Source organism: Anabrus simplex, chromosome 4, assembly GCF_040414725.1.
Source record: "Anabrus simplex isolate iqAnaSimp1 chromosome 4, ASM4041472v1, whole genome shotgun sequence".
NCBI lineage: Eukaryota > Metazoa > Arthropoda > Insecta > Orthoptera > Tettigoniidae > Anabrus > Anabrus simplex.
The window spans coordinates 234,685,401-234,701,362 of NC_090268.1; the positions used below are offsets into that span (position 1 = coordinate 234,685,401).

At 39.7% G+C, this 15,962-nt stretch overlaps 1 protein-coding gene across 6 annotated transcripts in view; it reads left to right on the forward strand.

The window, feature by feature from the left end:
* The window catches only part of LUBEL (Linear Ubiquitin E3 ligase), a 371,419-nt gene that overhangs the window by 229,416 nt on the left and 126,041 nt on the right, over nucleotides 1–15,962 (forward strand). For all 6 annotated transcript variants that reach the window (XM_067145436.2, XM_067145435.2, XM_067145441.2 and 3 more), the window contains exons 6-7: nucleotides 12,744–12,852; nucleotides 13,774–14,033. In XM_067145436.2, the coding sequence (XP_067001537.2) occupies nucleotides 12,744–12,852; nucleotides 13,774–14,033 (369 nt within the window). The remainder of the gene's footprint in view (nucleotides 1–12,743; nucleotides 12,853–13,773; nucleotides 14,034–15,962) is intronic.

Sequence of the window (15,962 nt, forward strand, 5' to 3'; positions counted from 1 at the left end):
ACTCAACGATGTGCATGGGCCAGTGAACATCGGCAATGGACGTGTGGTTTGGTCCGATGAATCCCGGTTTCAGTTGTATCGAGCTGATGGGTGCGTAAGAGTGTGGCATATGCCCCATGAAGGTATGGATCCTGCGTGTCAACAAGGTTGTATCCAGGCAGGAGGTGGCTCAGTTCTGGTCTGGGCAGCATTCTCATGGTTGTAATTAGGCCCCATTGTCCAGCTTCAGGGAGCGCTGACAGGTGCACATTATGTAGACATTCTTTCAGAATATCTGCATCCCTTTCTGGCCCTAGAGTAACCTGATGGAGATGCCATATTTCAACAGGACAATGCACCATGTCACCGCTCTGTGGTGACACGCAGATGGCTGGAGGAGCATTCCAGTGAAGTTACGACCATGGATTGGCCCTTCAGATCCCCGTTCAATCGAGCATTTATGGATGCTGCCGATGCTGGTGTACGCTCCATGAACCCCGCACCAACTACACGGCACCAATTGTAGCTACCAGTGCAAGATGCGTGGGTCCAGATCTCTCCAGAACGATTCCAACACCTTGTAGGGTAGATGCCTCACCGTATTGCTGCTGTTTTGAGGGCTTGCAGAGGAGCAACTCATTTTAACATCACATTTAGTGTCTTCCCATGACTTTTAGCCATTCAATATATCACCAATGGATCCACTACCTAAAAAAGATCAGCTGATGATATTTTCTCACAGAAATAAATTTAAAACATGTTTTCCTGAAAAAAAGAAAAAAGTAGTTTTCTCAACATTTTGGAGGAAAATCATATTGATATCAGTTACAACTTACTGGTACGTTACAGATTGATGAAAGGAGAACTCAAAATACGCTTTAGTTTTTTCATTACACCACCTGATAAACAGCTGTTCATTTAAGGCACGCACATGACTAGTCCTAAAAGTACTGCAACTACAGCTACTATTCAGAGATATTTGAAATATTATTTTAACTCTTTTTTTTCTCAGTTCCTTCTCATTACATATGAAATTATATCTTAAATGTATGTCAGTAAAGGATCACTACTTGTTACTACTCATAATTTGAAGAATATTAATTGTTTAGAAACTTGAGGTAGGTACTTGATTGCATAAAACACAAAATGATAATGGATCATGTTGGCACCAACATAATACAACATAAAATATTTGTATAAAAATTTGAATTCATTAAGGTAATTTTAATGATTAACTTTCTTGTAATCAGAATAAAATAATTAAATAAGAAGTTCTGTTAAATATTTTGCTCATAATGAACATACATTTTTTTCATCATAAAGAAGTTATGGGGCTCTTTGTCCACTGAATTTTTTTTGGTAACGGTTGTGTTAACATCATATAATATAAATAGAGTTGATAACTCTTACATATGACTAAGCATATTAGTGTGTAGCAAAAGGTAGTTTTTATGAAAATCCATCTCAGTATACTACTAAGCTATAGAGTTTCATCACTTAAGAAAAAAATTGTCAGATTGAGGCAATTCAAGTCTAGCTTGATTTCTTGCTACTCAGGTGCCATATGAATACATACTGTATTTTTTGATAGGGGATTAATTACATAGTTTTACCAAGCACCATATGGAAAGACATACTAGAAACAAGAAAAATGGGTCTCACTTTGACTTTGGACAATACTTTAGGAGATAATTTGTATTATTTATTATTTCAAAACTTAACTCTTATACCACTGATCATCTAGATGGAGTGACTTAGACTGTACAGCATGGAATGACTAACCCCAATAAGGCAAGTTTGTTTCCAGCTCAGTCTGGTGCTATTTGAAGGTGCTCAAATACACCAGCCTTGCGTTAATAGATTTACCAGCATCTAAAAGAACACCTATAGGGAAAAATTCTGGCACCTCTTGATATGTCTGAAAGCTGTAAAAGTAGTCAGTGGGATGTAAAAACCATGATTATAACCCTAACAAACTCGGAATGAAAACTGATGGTCATAAAAAAAAAAAAAACACATACAAAGGTCAATCAAATATAAACAGGATTTTTGTTCCTGAACATCAGCCGTTGGTAGGACTGACCCACACTTCTGCTATGCTTAGGCAGGACTGTTTGGAGTGGGGAGAACGTGCTGTTAGATATTTCCTGACATTTCATCAGTAACGCTCACGATGTCGGAGCAACAGGTGCACCCTGTCACTGCGCAATGCATAATTATAAAAATATTTTGCTCGTGAAGGAGTTACAGTGGCATAAATTTGCCAGAGATTGACTGCACAGTTTGGTGATCAAACATTGTCAAGGATACCTGTGTTTGCCTGGCATAAAGAGTTCAAGGAAGGACGAGAATGTGTGGAAAATGAGCAACACGATCGCTGTCCTAGGACCGGCATTACAGATGAAAACATTCGCTAATCTTGCGCTTTGTGGTATACCTTTTTGGCCGGTTTATATTCTAGGGATTTAATTTTAGAGATTGTTGGGTTATCTTATATTAATATATTTAGTTTTTTTCTATATTTTTTCTCTACAGGTTTAACTGTATGTTATTCTTTACGGTTCTTTGTGGTTAAAGACATTATTGACGACGATCGACGGGCGAGAGTATCAGAAATTGGAGAACAAGTTGGAATCCGTTATGGGAGCTGTCAAGCAATCATCACAAATGACCTACAGTTCCGTAAAGTGTGTTCCAGAGGGGTTCCTCGTCTTTTGACCGAAAATCTGAAGTTGAGACGTTTGGAGGTCTGTCAGAGGATTACAGCAAGGTTTGCAGAAGAAGGTGACGCATTTTTTAGTTGGGTCGTCACCTGTGACGAAACATGGGTCCACCACTACACTCCCGAATCCAAACAAGACAGTAAGGAGTGACGGAGGAAAGGGGAGGCAGCACCAGTGAAAGCCAAGACTCGACTGTCAGCTGGCAAGTTTCTTGCAACCGTTTTTCTATCAGCAAGGCATTTTGCTGATTGATTGTTTGCATGAGTGATGCACAATCAATGCTGCTTACTACTGTGAGCTGTTGAACAAGGCAAGGGTTGCATATCGCAGCAAAAGATGAGACCAACCAATTCGACAGGTCATTCTCTTCCACGACAATGCGCGGGCCCATACTGCAGCTCTAACTGTCTCCAAGCTACAGAAAATGCACTGGACTACACTTCATCATCCTCCATACAGCCCGGACTTATCGCCCTGCGATTTCCATTTGTTCGGACCGCTTAAAGAAGCTTTAAGAGGGCAACGATTTGAAGATGACGAGAGTTTGGAAGACTTTGTGCACAACTGGCTGGTGACACGACCCTGTTCCTTTTACAATGAGGGCATCAAAAAGCTGCCCATACGCTGAGACAAATGAATTTCTAAAGCAGGAAACTATGTGGAAAAATAAATTGTAATTGCCTTGTGCTTTTCAAAAGTAGTTAGTGGGATGTAAAAACCATGATTATAACCCTAACAAACTCGAATGAAAACTGATGGTCAACATACACACACACACACACATACATACATACATACATACATACATACATACATACATACATCATTATAGACTGTTTTGCCTTTCAGCATTCAGTTTGCAAGTCCCTGTAAATTTCCTCTGTGGCCTCATTTAGTTAATATCTCTTATCTTTAAATCATTACAACCTGAATCTAACCATTGTCATCTTGGTCTCCCACTATTTCTCTTACCCTCCTGACTGAGTCCATTATTCTCCAAGGTAACCTACCCTTCTCCATTCGCCTCACATGACCCCACCACCGAAGCTGGTTTATATGTATAGCTTCATCCACCAAGTTAATTTCTAACTTACCCTTTATCTCCTCATTCCAAGTACCCTCCTCCTGTTAATCCCACCTGTTTGTACCAGCAATCATTCTCGCTACATTCATGTCTGTTACTTCTAACTTATGAATAAGATATCCCGAGTCCACCCAGCTTTCACTCCCTTACACCAAAGTTGATCTGAAAACAGACTGGTGTAAAGATAATTTTGTTTAGGTGCTGACTATGCTGTTGATTCCAACTGTGAGTTCACTGCATTAGCTGTGCGGCACCTTGATTCAATCTTAGTATACTGCCATCCTGAGAGAATAAACATCCTAAATACTTGAAATTACCTACCTCTTCCAGTTTTGAATTCCCACCTGATATTCAATTCACCTAGGTTTCTTTCCCACTGACATGTCCAGCTCCATGGCTAAATGGTTAACATGCTGGCATTTGGTCACAGGGGTCCCAGGTTCGATTCCCGGCAGGGTCAGGAATTTTAACCATCATTGGTTAATTTCGCTGGCATGGGGGCTGGGTGTATGTGTTGTCTTCATCATCATTTCATCCTCATCACGACATGCAGGTCACCTACGGGTGCCAAATCGAAAGACCTGCACCTGGCGAGCTGAACATGTCCTTGGACACTCCTGGCACTAAAAGCCATACGCCATTTCATTTTCCCACTGACATAACTTAAGTCTTGGAGAGACGAATTTTAATTTCATACTCATTGCATCTATTTTTAATTTCCAAGATATTAGACTGCAGGCTTTCAGCACAGTCCAGCTTCCTCTGTGAATCAGTCGTAGAGAGTCAGCCTCCGTATCCCAAGATAGCGGGTTCAAACTCAGCTGGTGTAGTTGGATCTGTGAAGGGAGGAAAAACATCCATTCAACACTCCATGTCATACAATGTCAGCATTACAAAGGGAAAATTAAAAGTATCCTCCTCTGTGAGGTGAAAACCGTCAATACGGAATGATTCTAATATCTTGTAATGTCAGCATTTATAAGATCTTTGGTGATACATTTGGTGTTCACCTGACAATATTAATTAAAACTCAGTCATAGATACCCAAGAGAGATTCGGTTTACTCTGCTATCTAGTAGACCTAGAATAAAATAGAAAGTCGAAATTGATGAGTGACCAGCCAGATTGCATCAAGATTATTATTAGCATAACCTGCCATTAAGAAAAATTCATCGGCATAGGCCAAACTGTTCACTACATTACATCCTAATTGAATTCCTCCCTGCCACCTTATACATCTCAGTAGATGATCCACATAAACTATGCACAACATAGGTAAAATATTACAGCCTTGTCTAACCCCTGTAAGTACCCTTGATTGCTTCTAATAATCTACCCTCAATCCCATAATCCCCTCAGTATGGCTAACATATTTTCCCTCAGTAATCTCTCATATGCCTTCTCTAGATCTATGAAATATCAATATAACTGTCTATTCCTCTCGTAGCATTTTTCAATTACCTGGCGCATACTGAAAATCTGATCCTGACAATCCCTCTGTGTTCTGAAACTTCACCTGCTCCTGAATCCACTGACTGATCCATATCACTATCCTCTTCTTCCTCCACCACAACTGTGCGTCCGTGATTGTCGTCCTCGTCAATTCAGTTTGAAGATCTGGATCATCATCGGAAAGCTCTAGAAGGACTTGATGAATGTCCTCCATAGTTGCCAAACTTTCAGCCCTTTCAAAAGAAATAGATAAGTAATCTTTTGAATGTTTGTTTTGATCAAGAAACAATTCACAAACAAATCAAAAGGAGTACTATGTTCACAGTAACAAAATCGATCTGAAACATATCTGCCGATGTGAAAAATAATATTGGAACATTCACAGCGAGAAGAGTTATATGAAGATACATTACAATGGATGATCTGTCTGAACTATAAACCAAGCACACACGGAGCAAACACGTCCTACACCAAGTGAGAAAGGAACTGTTATGAGAGTGGGCATGCACTTAACTCAGTGCAGTGTCATGGTGCCTGCCAAATTCCACAGCCCACAGACGACTGATAAGAGACAGATAAGCAATCAATTGAGCTGAAACCTACTGGTCATATAACGAACATAGCATACCTTGGCTCCCAAGGCGGGAAATAACTACATTCACGAGCAAAGTGAAAACAAACTAATTTGCCGCAATGAGTGCAGCCGCGCGCCCACCAGAAGGCTAGTTTTTATCCTAACGTTAAATTAACAGTTCCAGACTCATGGAGGGGTAAATTGCTCCTTATCTCGAGGGATGGACTCAGCCTTGTGAGATCAAGCTGAGGATGTCTTAATGCTAACCTTGTGGTTCTCCAATATATCCAGACCATCTGGCTGGGCAGCAGTTTTCTTGACAGGTTAAAGTTAGTAATATCTCTAATAGGACTTCATGGATGGTCTTTTGAGTTTTAGAGATAGTATGTTGAAATATACCAAGGAGCCCAATAGAATGTGTTATACCCTTTATTCATCAATAACTTTGGAAAAAAATTGAAATAAAATGTTCAGGTGCAGGATTTCACTGACAAGCTTTGATCTCCTTCCATGTTTTTTTTTTTTTTATTTTTACTAGAGGTTTAACGTTGCACTAACATATCAAAGGTTTTTGGTGATGCAAAGAAGGGAAAGGTCTAGAATTGGGAAGAGAGCAGCTGTGGCCTTATTTAAGGTATAGCCACCTAATGTGAAAACAGGAAATCATCTTCAGGGCTGCCAATAGTAGGATTCAAAACCACCATCTCCTGAATGCAAGCTCACAGCTACAAGACCCTAACTGCACGGCCAACTCATTCAGTCCTTCTGGGATCTGGGATATTATGCCATGTTGATATTACTGTATAATTATGTTGACATTTCAACAGTTATTCAGTAGATCTTGTCAAGATGAAATGACACAGGCTGAGTGGGTATCCAGAGATGGCTAGGTGGTGACAGTATCGACTTGCCTCTATCTCATGACTGGTGTTACTAGGATGCAGTGTGATCCAGTGTGGCCATTCTTCAGTCATCTAGTGGCAAGTAGTAGTTGCCAAACTCTGCTAATCTGTAGCCCCTCTTCTTTCTTATTGCAACAGTTGTTATGTATGGTCTACCATTTTTCCTGGTTTGTATCAGAAGTTTTATATTGGGAGATTCAAATGCACCATTAACAGCAGGCTGATGGAACATGTTCAGTGTCGCCTCATCCAATCTGAAAAATCTTTAGTGTTCAAGCATTCACTTTCTTTTCTTGATCTTGAAATAAAATTTGAGGAAACCACAGTTTTGGCTACCATCTACCATTATTACACATGTGTCTACCAAGAAGCTAATGAGATGATAAAACATGACTGGTCAAGATTGTAAAAGTGAATTTGAGTATCTTGTCTCCTCCAAATACAGTAAAGGCAATGGCATTCCAGATCCTTATGTCCATATCAGTACTATCTGTATGAAGTGGAGCCAAGTGACTAGAGTCTTATGCTGGCCTGTGACAGTAAAACATGAACAGTATCTGCACATGATAGAAATGTGAATGCTCCAGTGGTGTCTTGAGCTAATGTTATTCAATCACGCCAGAAAGGAGGATGTTCAACAACGACTAAAAACTGTGTCAATCATGGTCAAACTACAGGAAGGAAGATTTAAATGCTCTGGACATGTTACATGCAGCACAGACAATTTTGTAGCAAAAACAACCATGTGTCTGGACCCTGATCGGCAGTGACTACATGGTAGACTGAAGAAACAGTGGATGGATTAAATTAGGGAGGATAAAATAGAGATGGATGTGCCGACAAGCAGTCTCTGCCATACTGCGAGAATAATGCTAAGAAGAAGTTACATATAATATTACAGAATTGTTTAAAAATCACTTTAGTACAAAATGCATTCAGAAATTCTGAAATACTAATCACAAAATGTTATGAACTAGCAGGTGCCCCAATGTTTTGTTAATATGCCATATTTAGTTCAGAATATTTTTATTCTGCAATATCAGTATTAAATAATGTGATGCAGTTGAATAGAATCAACATAAGTTACTTCCCTGTGGGCCATAATACACTGACTGACAGAGCAAATGCAACACCAAGAAGGAGTGGTCAGAACTTTATGCCAATTGCAGGGTAGACTGACGTCACTGAGGTATGCTCATGATGTGAAATGCGCCGCTGTGCTGCGCACGTAGCGAACGATAAATGGGACACGGCGTTGGCGAATGGCCCACTTCGTACCATGATTTCTCAGCCGACAGTCATTGTAGAACGTGTTGTGTGCCACAGGACACGTGTATAGCTAAGAATGCCAGGCCGCCATCAACGGAGGCATTTCCAGCAGACAGACGACTTTACGAGGGGTATGGTGATCGGGCTGAGAAGGGCAGGTTGGTCGCTTCGTAAAATCGCAGCCGATACCCATAGGGATGTGTCCACGGTGCAGCGCCTGTGACGAAGATGGTTGGCGCTGGGACATGTGGCACGTGCGAGGGGTCCAGGCGCAGCCCGAGTGACGTCAGCACGCGAGGATCGGCGCATCCGCCGCCAAGCGGTGGCAGCCCCGCACGCCACGTTAACCGCCATTCTTCAGCATGTGCAAGACACCCTGGCTGTTCCAATATCGACCAGAACAATTTCCCGTCGATTGGTTGAAGGAGGCCTGCACTCCCGGCGTCCGCTCAGAAGACTACCATTGACTCCACAGCATAGACGTGCACGCCTGGCATGGTGCCGGGCTAGAGCGACTTGGATGAGGGAATGGCGGAACGTCGTGTTCTCCGATGAGTCACGCTTCTGTTCTGTCAGTGATAGTCACCGCAGACGAGTGTGGCGTCGGCGTGGAGAAAGGTCAAATCCGGCAGTAACTGTGGAGCGCCCTACCGCTACACAACGCGGCATCATGGTTTGGGGCGCTATTGCGTATGATTCCACGTCACCTCTAGTGCGTATTCAAGGCACGTTAAATGCCCACCGCTACGTGCAGCATGTGCTGCGGCCGGTGGCACTCCCGTACCTTCAGGGGCTGCCCAATGCTCTGTTTCAGCAGGATAATGCCCGCCCACACACTGCTCGCATCTCCCAACAGGCTCTATGAGGTGTACAGATGCTTCTGTGGCCAGCGTACTCTCCGGATCTCTCACCAATCGAACACATGTGGGATCTCATTGGACGCCGTTTGCAAACTCTGCCCCAGCCTCGTACGGACGACCAACTGTGGCAAATGGTTGACAGAGAATGGAGAACCATCCCTCAGGACACCATCCGCACTCTTATTGACTCTGTACCTCGACGTGTTTCTGCGTGCATCGCCGCTCGCGGTGGTCCTACATCCTACTGAGTCAATGCCGTGCGCATTGTGTAACCTGCATATCGGTTTGAAATAAACATCAATTATTCATCCATGCCATCTCTGTTTTTTCCCCAACTTTCATCCCTTTCGAACCACTCCTTCTTGGTGTTGCATTTGCTCTGTCAGTCAGTGTAATAGTAGGCTAAGAACATGGGTCCAGACTTCAGAAAGCAGAATTAATTATGTTCTGTGAGTTGAGAAGGTATTTTTTTTTTTCAATTTTCGAAGCAGATTTAATTAACCTGTAAAGAGTGTCTCCTCAGAGAGATACTTCGATGAACAAAGTTTTTCTTAACTTCTCAGATTCAGATTTATTTAATTTACATCTTGCTTCTAAGAAGTCATAGCTTTTAGAACAACCCAGTATTTACCCAAACAAACTGCAATAAATATATTTTTTTATTGTACTAACCATTACATAATGCTGGTAAATATTACAAATAATAATACCAATTTCACCAGAACATACCATTCTGCACAAAAGATCACACCAATGTACCCTACCTCCAGATGCTAGTAATTACAATCACACTCTCACTGACAGCCTCCAATACAAAATAAGGTTCAACAACACGACATTCTCAAAAACCAAAAGTAAAAGTAAAGTAAACTCGTGTCCTCATCCCGAGATGGTGCAGCTGCTCTTTTCAAGCACACCGCAATGGAGGTACCAGATACCAGCCTTCCAGCCATTCTTATATTTCTGGTAGTACCGGGAATCAGACCCCTGAGGACGGCAGCTAATAACACTAGCTGTTATGCTACGGTGGCGTACAAAACCAAAAATAAATTTATGTTACACCAGTAAATTTCAATACACACACAAGCTTCTCCAAACATTCAGAAAGGGTCAAAGACAGCATTTAGAACAAAGAACCCATAATAAAACTTATCTGAGGCTAACATCTAGCACACAGACATGTGTTTAACATATCTGGTATTTAGAAACTCAAAGCCATAAATGGCTCAAATACTATTAAGGACAAATTGGTTGAAATTTCAAGACAAGGTACACAGAGCATACAAAAATATAGAATAGGTATGGTATATATTTGTCAATCACTCTCCAGATACATGACTCAGATATGCAGACATCAACACAAACATGGATATTCTCTGCATCAGCCCCAAAGAACACAACATTAACACTAGAACATTATGAGACAAACACACAGTACAAACAACAGCATTCTCATCATGCAGGCATAATTCAAACCCCATGTGCACAAGACATCAAGCGTACCTGTCTTAGGAACCAGTTGTTGAAAATTATCATTAAAACACATTAACAAAGTTTGTATTATTCTTTATAAGGTTGTTTCTTTAGATGGTATTTATACTTCCAGAATAATGTCTTATCTATCTCTATTCATACTGAATTGCCATATAAAGGATGAATAAAGAAAATATAGTGAAACTTAAATTCCTTTTCATCATAGGAATATTCCTCCCTTGTGCATTCTGCAGAGTGCACAAGCTTAAAATAATTTATAATTTTCAAAGCAGTATTCAGGAATGCCTTTCTTATTATTGTGCTGACACTTTCAGCCATGCTGAATTGACATAACCATTTCCCCTTGAAACTCCTTGCTCAAATACAGTAGCTCATGAAATTGATTTTATCAAGATAATGGAGATAAAATGCTGCAAGTGAAAGCCATGGTTCCACTGCCCATCAAACATGCTTTTACTGTATCAACAGGCACAAAACGTTGTTACTGACAGTTTCTTGCCAAGAGTTTAAGGCACAAAACGTTGTTACTGACAGTTTCTTCCCAAGAGTTTATCTATCTTTTTATGTTAAATGTTTGCAATGTTCTGTGTGTTAATGTGAACAACAAAAGTTGTAAATATTTATAAATATTTATAAATATTTATATACATTTGATATTAGTTACATTCATACAGCTAATCACATGCATCAGTAATATGCAATATACAACTGAGTTGGAGAAAACATTGGTATCATGTGTAAAAATGATTTGCAAAACAATTCTAAAAAGCACCGTAATGAAAATCCTGTAAAACAGGCACAATATGGATTATAAATTAATATGAAACTAATTGTAAAAAAAAAAAATTCTGGTCATTTGGGTCAACTGCTAGTTACTGGAATTAATGCCATGGCCAAGGTGTATGAATTCAGAACATCAACACAACTTCAGTGCAGAGGATGATTTCCACCTGATTTCACCTCTTTCCATAAAATGTATTATTATTTTTTAATGTCTTTCTATTATTTAAACAAGGTTACAGAGAAACATCCTTATTATCTGAAAGGATGTGTATTAGATTTTCTATCATATAGTTGAGATATCTGTAAACTATATTACCACATCTAGAGAGTATTTAGTTAGACTGCATAGCAATGAGTATCAGGGCAATTCCTGGAATACTGCAGGCCAGGTATTTGTTTGCTTTCCATTACTCTATTGATTTTGATGGGCTGTATGGAGATGATTTTGCATACCGTATACGATTAAGGAGCAACATTGGAATACATAACACAGGAGACTAAAGAGTATTGCCTCCATCTCTGTTTTCTCCAACATAGTTTTCGCATGTGTGTCCGGATGTGCATCTTGAGAACAACAGTGAAATGCTCATGTCCAATATTATTTCTAAATTGAGCTTCATAGATATGATCCTGTAAGAATGAGAAGAGTATACCTTCAAGCTAGCAACTGCAGACAGTTGTTCTGAAGGAGGACTGAATCCAGATTTTGTTTAAATAGCAGTCAAGTGTGATGCTGATTGAGCCACCAAGAAGAACTCTAGCCAAGATGATTCAAATCCACAAGAACAGTCATATGCAGGCATCATTTCTTGGTGAAGCTAAAGTAAATCAGGTGTCTAATCAGTGTTCAAAAGAAACTAACTTTAATACCAGTATCAGATGAGAATAAAATCATTATGAAGAAGAAATAGTTGCACAATCAGTTACAGTAAATTAAACACTTCATGTAAGATAGTAATGTACTTTTGTTTATGTCATACTTTTATTCTTAATGTTCAGATTCATCCATATCATCAATATCATTCCAAATATTAAATAAGTATTTAGAAGGACTGATATGGTTCTGATGACTGTATATTATTTGTAGCACAGTGAGAAAGTTTTCTTATGATAAACCTTGCTAACTATATTAAGTTAAAATTGTATTTTTGAGCTATAGCAATATTACATGAAGTCTTGTACACAGTGCGCTTTGGCAGGATAAATTACTCCATATATTTAAGAAGTGTGCTTTTATAAAATAAGGACATGTTTCAAAATACATGACACCAAACACCATCAGGCTACCACACAACATAACTGTTTCCAAGACAAATTTCAGAGTAAAGAGATAAACAGCAATTGTCTATGAACTGAGTAAGGAGAAACCTCTGATTAAATCTCAGACATTCTATCCTTATTCTAACTACGTAGCAGAGAATTTTTAATACTTTGAGTATTTGTTCATCATGTTAGTACCGTATTGTAATAACGTACCTTATCAGTAAGCCTACAAAATTCATTGCTCTGTGTCTCATTCAGGAAGAAGTGATATAAAGAAGGAACCAGAGTTACAAACAGAACCATAACTGAGAAAATGTATTTTATGTGAATATAATATGTCTGCTGTCTTGTTTAAATCAGGGTCCAGCTTTACCCAAGAAGGAAATCTCAATCAAGGATAAGATGGGCAGCCTGAAGCGAATGATGGGTACTCGGCCTCTGCCACCTACACCCACCAACAGATTTCACAGTAAGGAACCTCTCTAAGTTTGCTTTTAAAAACCAGTAATTCCCCTCTGAGGTTCCATTAAATTTATATGCCCTATTTAGCAATTTTTAATGATTTTCCTCAAATTACCATTTTTCCTTCCATCTTTCTGCTCTGTAAGTAATGACTATTATTTATTTGCTTGGAATCTAACATTATCATCATTCATTATTATTTGTAGTCATCCTTGTTTATTCATTTGGAAAGTAATGATTGAAGACAATAAAAACACAAAAATTCAAATATGTTTTTTTAATATAGGATAAAATGTAAACATTATTGTGTCCTAGAATTGATCATTTTCCTAGCTAATATGACCAAGTAGAGTCTTGAAGATCCCCCTCTTTTCTTGTAATTTAAGTCATTGTCTTCTTCTACTTCTTCTTTGGGTCAGTATCTCATTCTTTTAAATTCTACCCCATCTCAGTATCATATCTCCTTATTTATTCTCTATTTTTTTTATAACCACCAATACTTCAAGAATATTTGTTCCTCCAGGAATTTGTCACTGATTTAATTCACAATTTGCCTGTTTTTGTATTTCTAATAACAGTACAGTATAAGAGTCTATCCATTTCAATCATTTTGGTAGGTACTTTGAAGAAAGTTTGTATAAAATATATTCTACATGAATTTCAAAGGACTCAAAGACCATTTCACATTAATTTAACATAAGAAAATACATCAATTTCAATAAACATTCATACCAAAGCTCCCACTGGAGGCAAGATAATTTATTTCTGAATGAATTCTACAAAACATTAATTTTCTCAAGAAGGGGACTACTGAAATTCATTTTAATATCGTTCTTCTGACTGTACAATGGAAGATGTCACCTCAGGGAAGTTTCACTGCATAGGTCATTTAGTATATACACAGAATCTTATCAATGTCTGTCCGCAGCAATGCGAGATGAAGTGGATCGGAGTCCTCCTACAATAAGATCAACCCCTCCAGAGCAAGCAAGAATGCCTGCTGCACATATGGCTGAACGTTTGGGAACATTGCAACAACGTTACCGCCAGCATCAAGCTGCAATGCGCGGTACTACTCCCAACATCCCCCTCACTGTGGTTGAGATGAGTGGCAGGTCAGACAGTCATGACACTCGTTCCCGCAAGAACAGCTTGAGTGCTAACAGCTTCACCAACTTACATGATCAGGTAAGTTAACTAATGTGAGAACCACCCACCAATAGACTAGACCTACATTTATTATAAAAAAAACTCCTCAATCCATGCTGGACAATACATTGTCGTGTCTGCCTAGAAGTTCTCTCACTCACTGCAGCGAGCGTTAGCATTCAGCTGTCTGTCACAGTGGTATAATGTTCAAGTGAAGCATGTAAATTACTATGGGGCTATAGTATGTATGAAATAAAGATCAAAGAAGACTTAAATGTAAATATATTATAAAGTTGCTTTAATAAAGATAAAACTCATCAAATGCAAACTAAGAAACAGCACGAGTGAAGGAAAATGTGTCACTACCTGTACAATTATACTCGATCTTAGGGTTACCACATGTCATGGATTTCATGGACAAACCATGTTTTTTAGAATAAGAAAAATACACCCAGGCCAAAAAGATGAATGTCTGCAATATTATATTGTTATTTAGAAGTTTTGAAAGTCAATTTTGGGTAACTTAAATTCTGAACTGCTTAAAATTGTTCCTGGGCATACTGTGAACATGGAGTGTTTTCTATATTGTCTGCCTGATCGACAGAAGAAATGAACTCATTGACAACATCTGTAGGTACATTAGGCCTACATCATGAAATATGTAAATTGTAGTGGGTTTTGATAATAAGAAAACCAAATGCTCCTTTATCACCAACTAAGTTTTGCTCTTCTGATGATCTATGACATGCGAAGGTTGGAACTTAAATAGTGGCAACTATTTATTTACAACATATACAAAAGAGTTACATGTTAGCAACCTTTACTGTCCTTCAATGTAGTCACCAGCGTTGTGTATAACCCGTTGCCAGTGATGTGGAAGTCGTAGTATACCTTTAGAAGAGCCTGTTCTGTTGATGGTACGAATGGAGCGGTCTACTGCCTGTCGAATCTCCGCAACAGTTCTGAAGCGAATGCCACAAAGTGGTTCCTTCATCTTCAGATTCAAATCAAAGTCACAAGGACTTAAGGCTGGGGAGTACGGTGGATGGTACAGTACTTCCCAGTCCCATCGACTGAACAAATCAGCCACAGCTTGCGCTGTATGCACCTGAGCATTGTCGTGCAAAATAATGGGTGGATTCTGCAGAAAGTGTTGCCGCTTCTTTCTCAAAGCTGGTCGCAGGTGGTGCTCCGAAAACAAACAGTAATACTGTGCATTGACGGTCTGCCATGGAGGAATGTAATGCGTTAGGATAACACCATCACAGTCATACACGAGGATCACCATAACAGGGCTCTGACAAACTTTCGACGTTCCTGGTGACCCATAATGACGCCATTCGTTTGATTGGCGTTTCAGTTTTGGCTCGTACGATTTGGCCCATGTCTCATCCAGGGTTATGATACAGCGTAAGAAAGTTTCTCCTTCATGCTCATAGCACTCCAAGTGCATCTAGCAGCATCGTAACGCAACCATTTGTGCATTTCCGTCAAATCATGCGGAATCCATCATGATGCAATTTTTTGCATGCCTAGGCATTCCTTCAAGATGTGAAGCACAGTCGTATGCGCTAATCCGGTTTCTTAGGCGAGCTCACGAATCATCTGGTTTCGATCACTGTCCAGTAACGCGGCAAGAGCATGCACTTCTTCTTCACTGACGCTCGTAGGACGACCTGCCCGATGAATGTCCGCCACAGTTTGCCGACCATTGTTGAAGGCTTTTACCCAATGTGCCACTGTTCTGTAAGGCAATGCAGATTCCATGCAAGTCTCTTTAAGACCTTGATGACCCTGTCGTGCTGTACGACCTCTGGCACATTCAATCTCGATCCAACTCTGTTGTTCCTGTTTGGAAAACATAGTGACAATGTTAAGTTAGACCGCTAGCTCACAAGTGACTGTGTTTCTCTCGCTTGTGTGCACGCAGGTGATGTGGGAATGGCGGGTCCATTTGCTCTGAGGTAA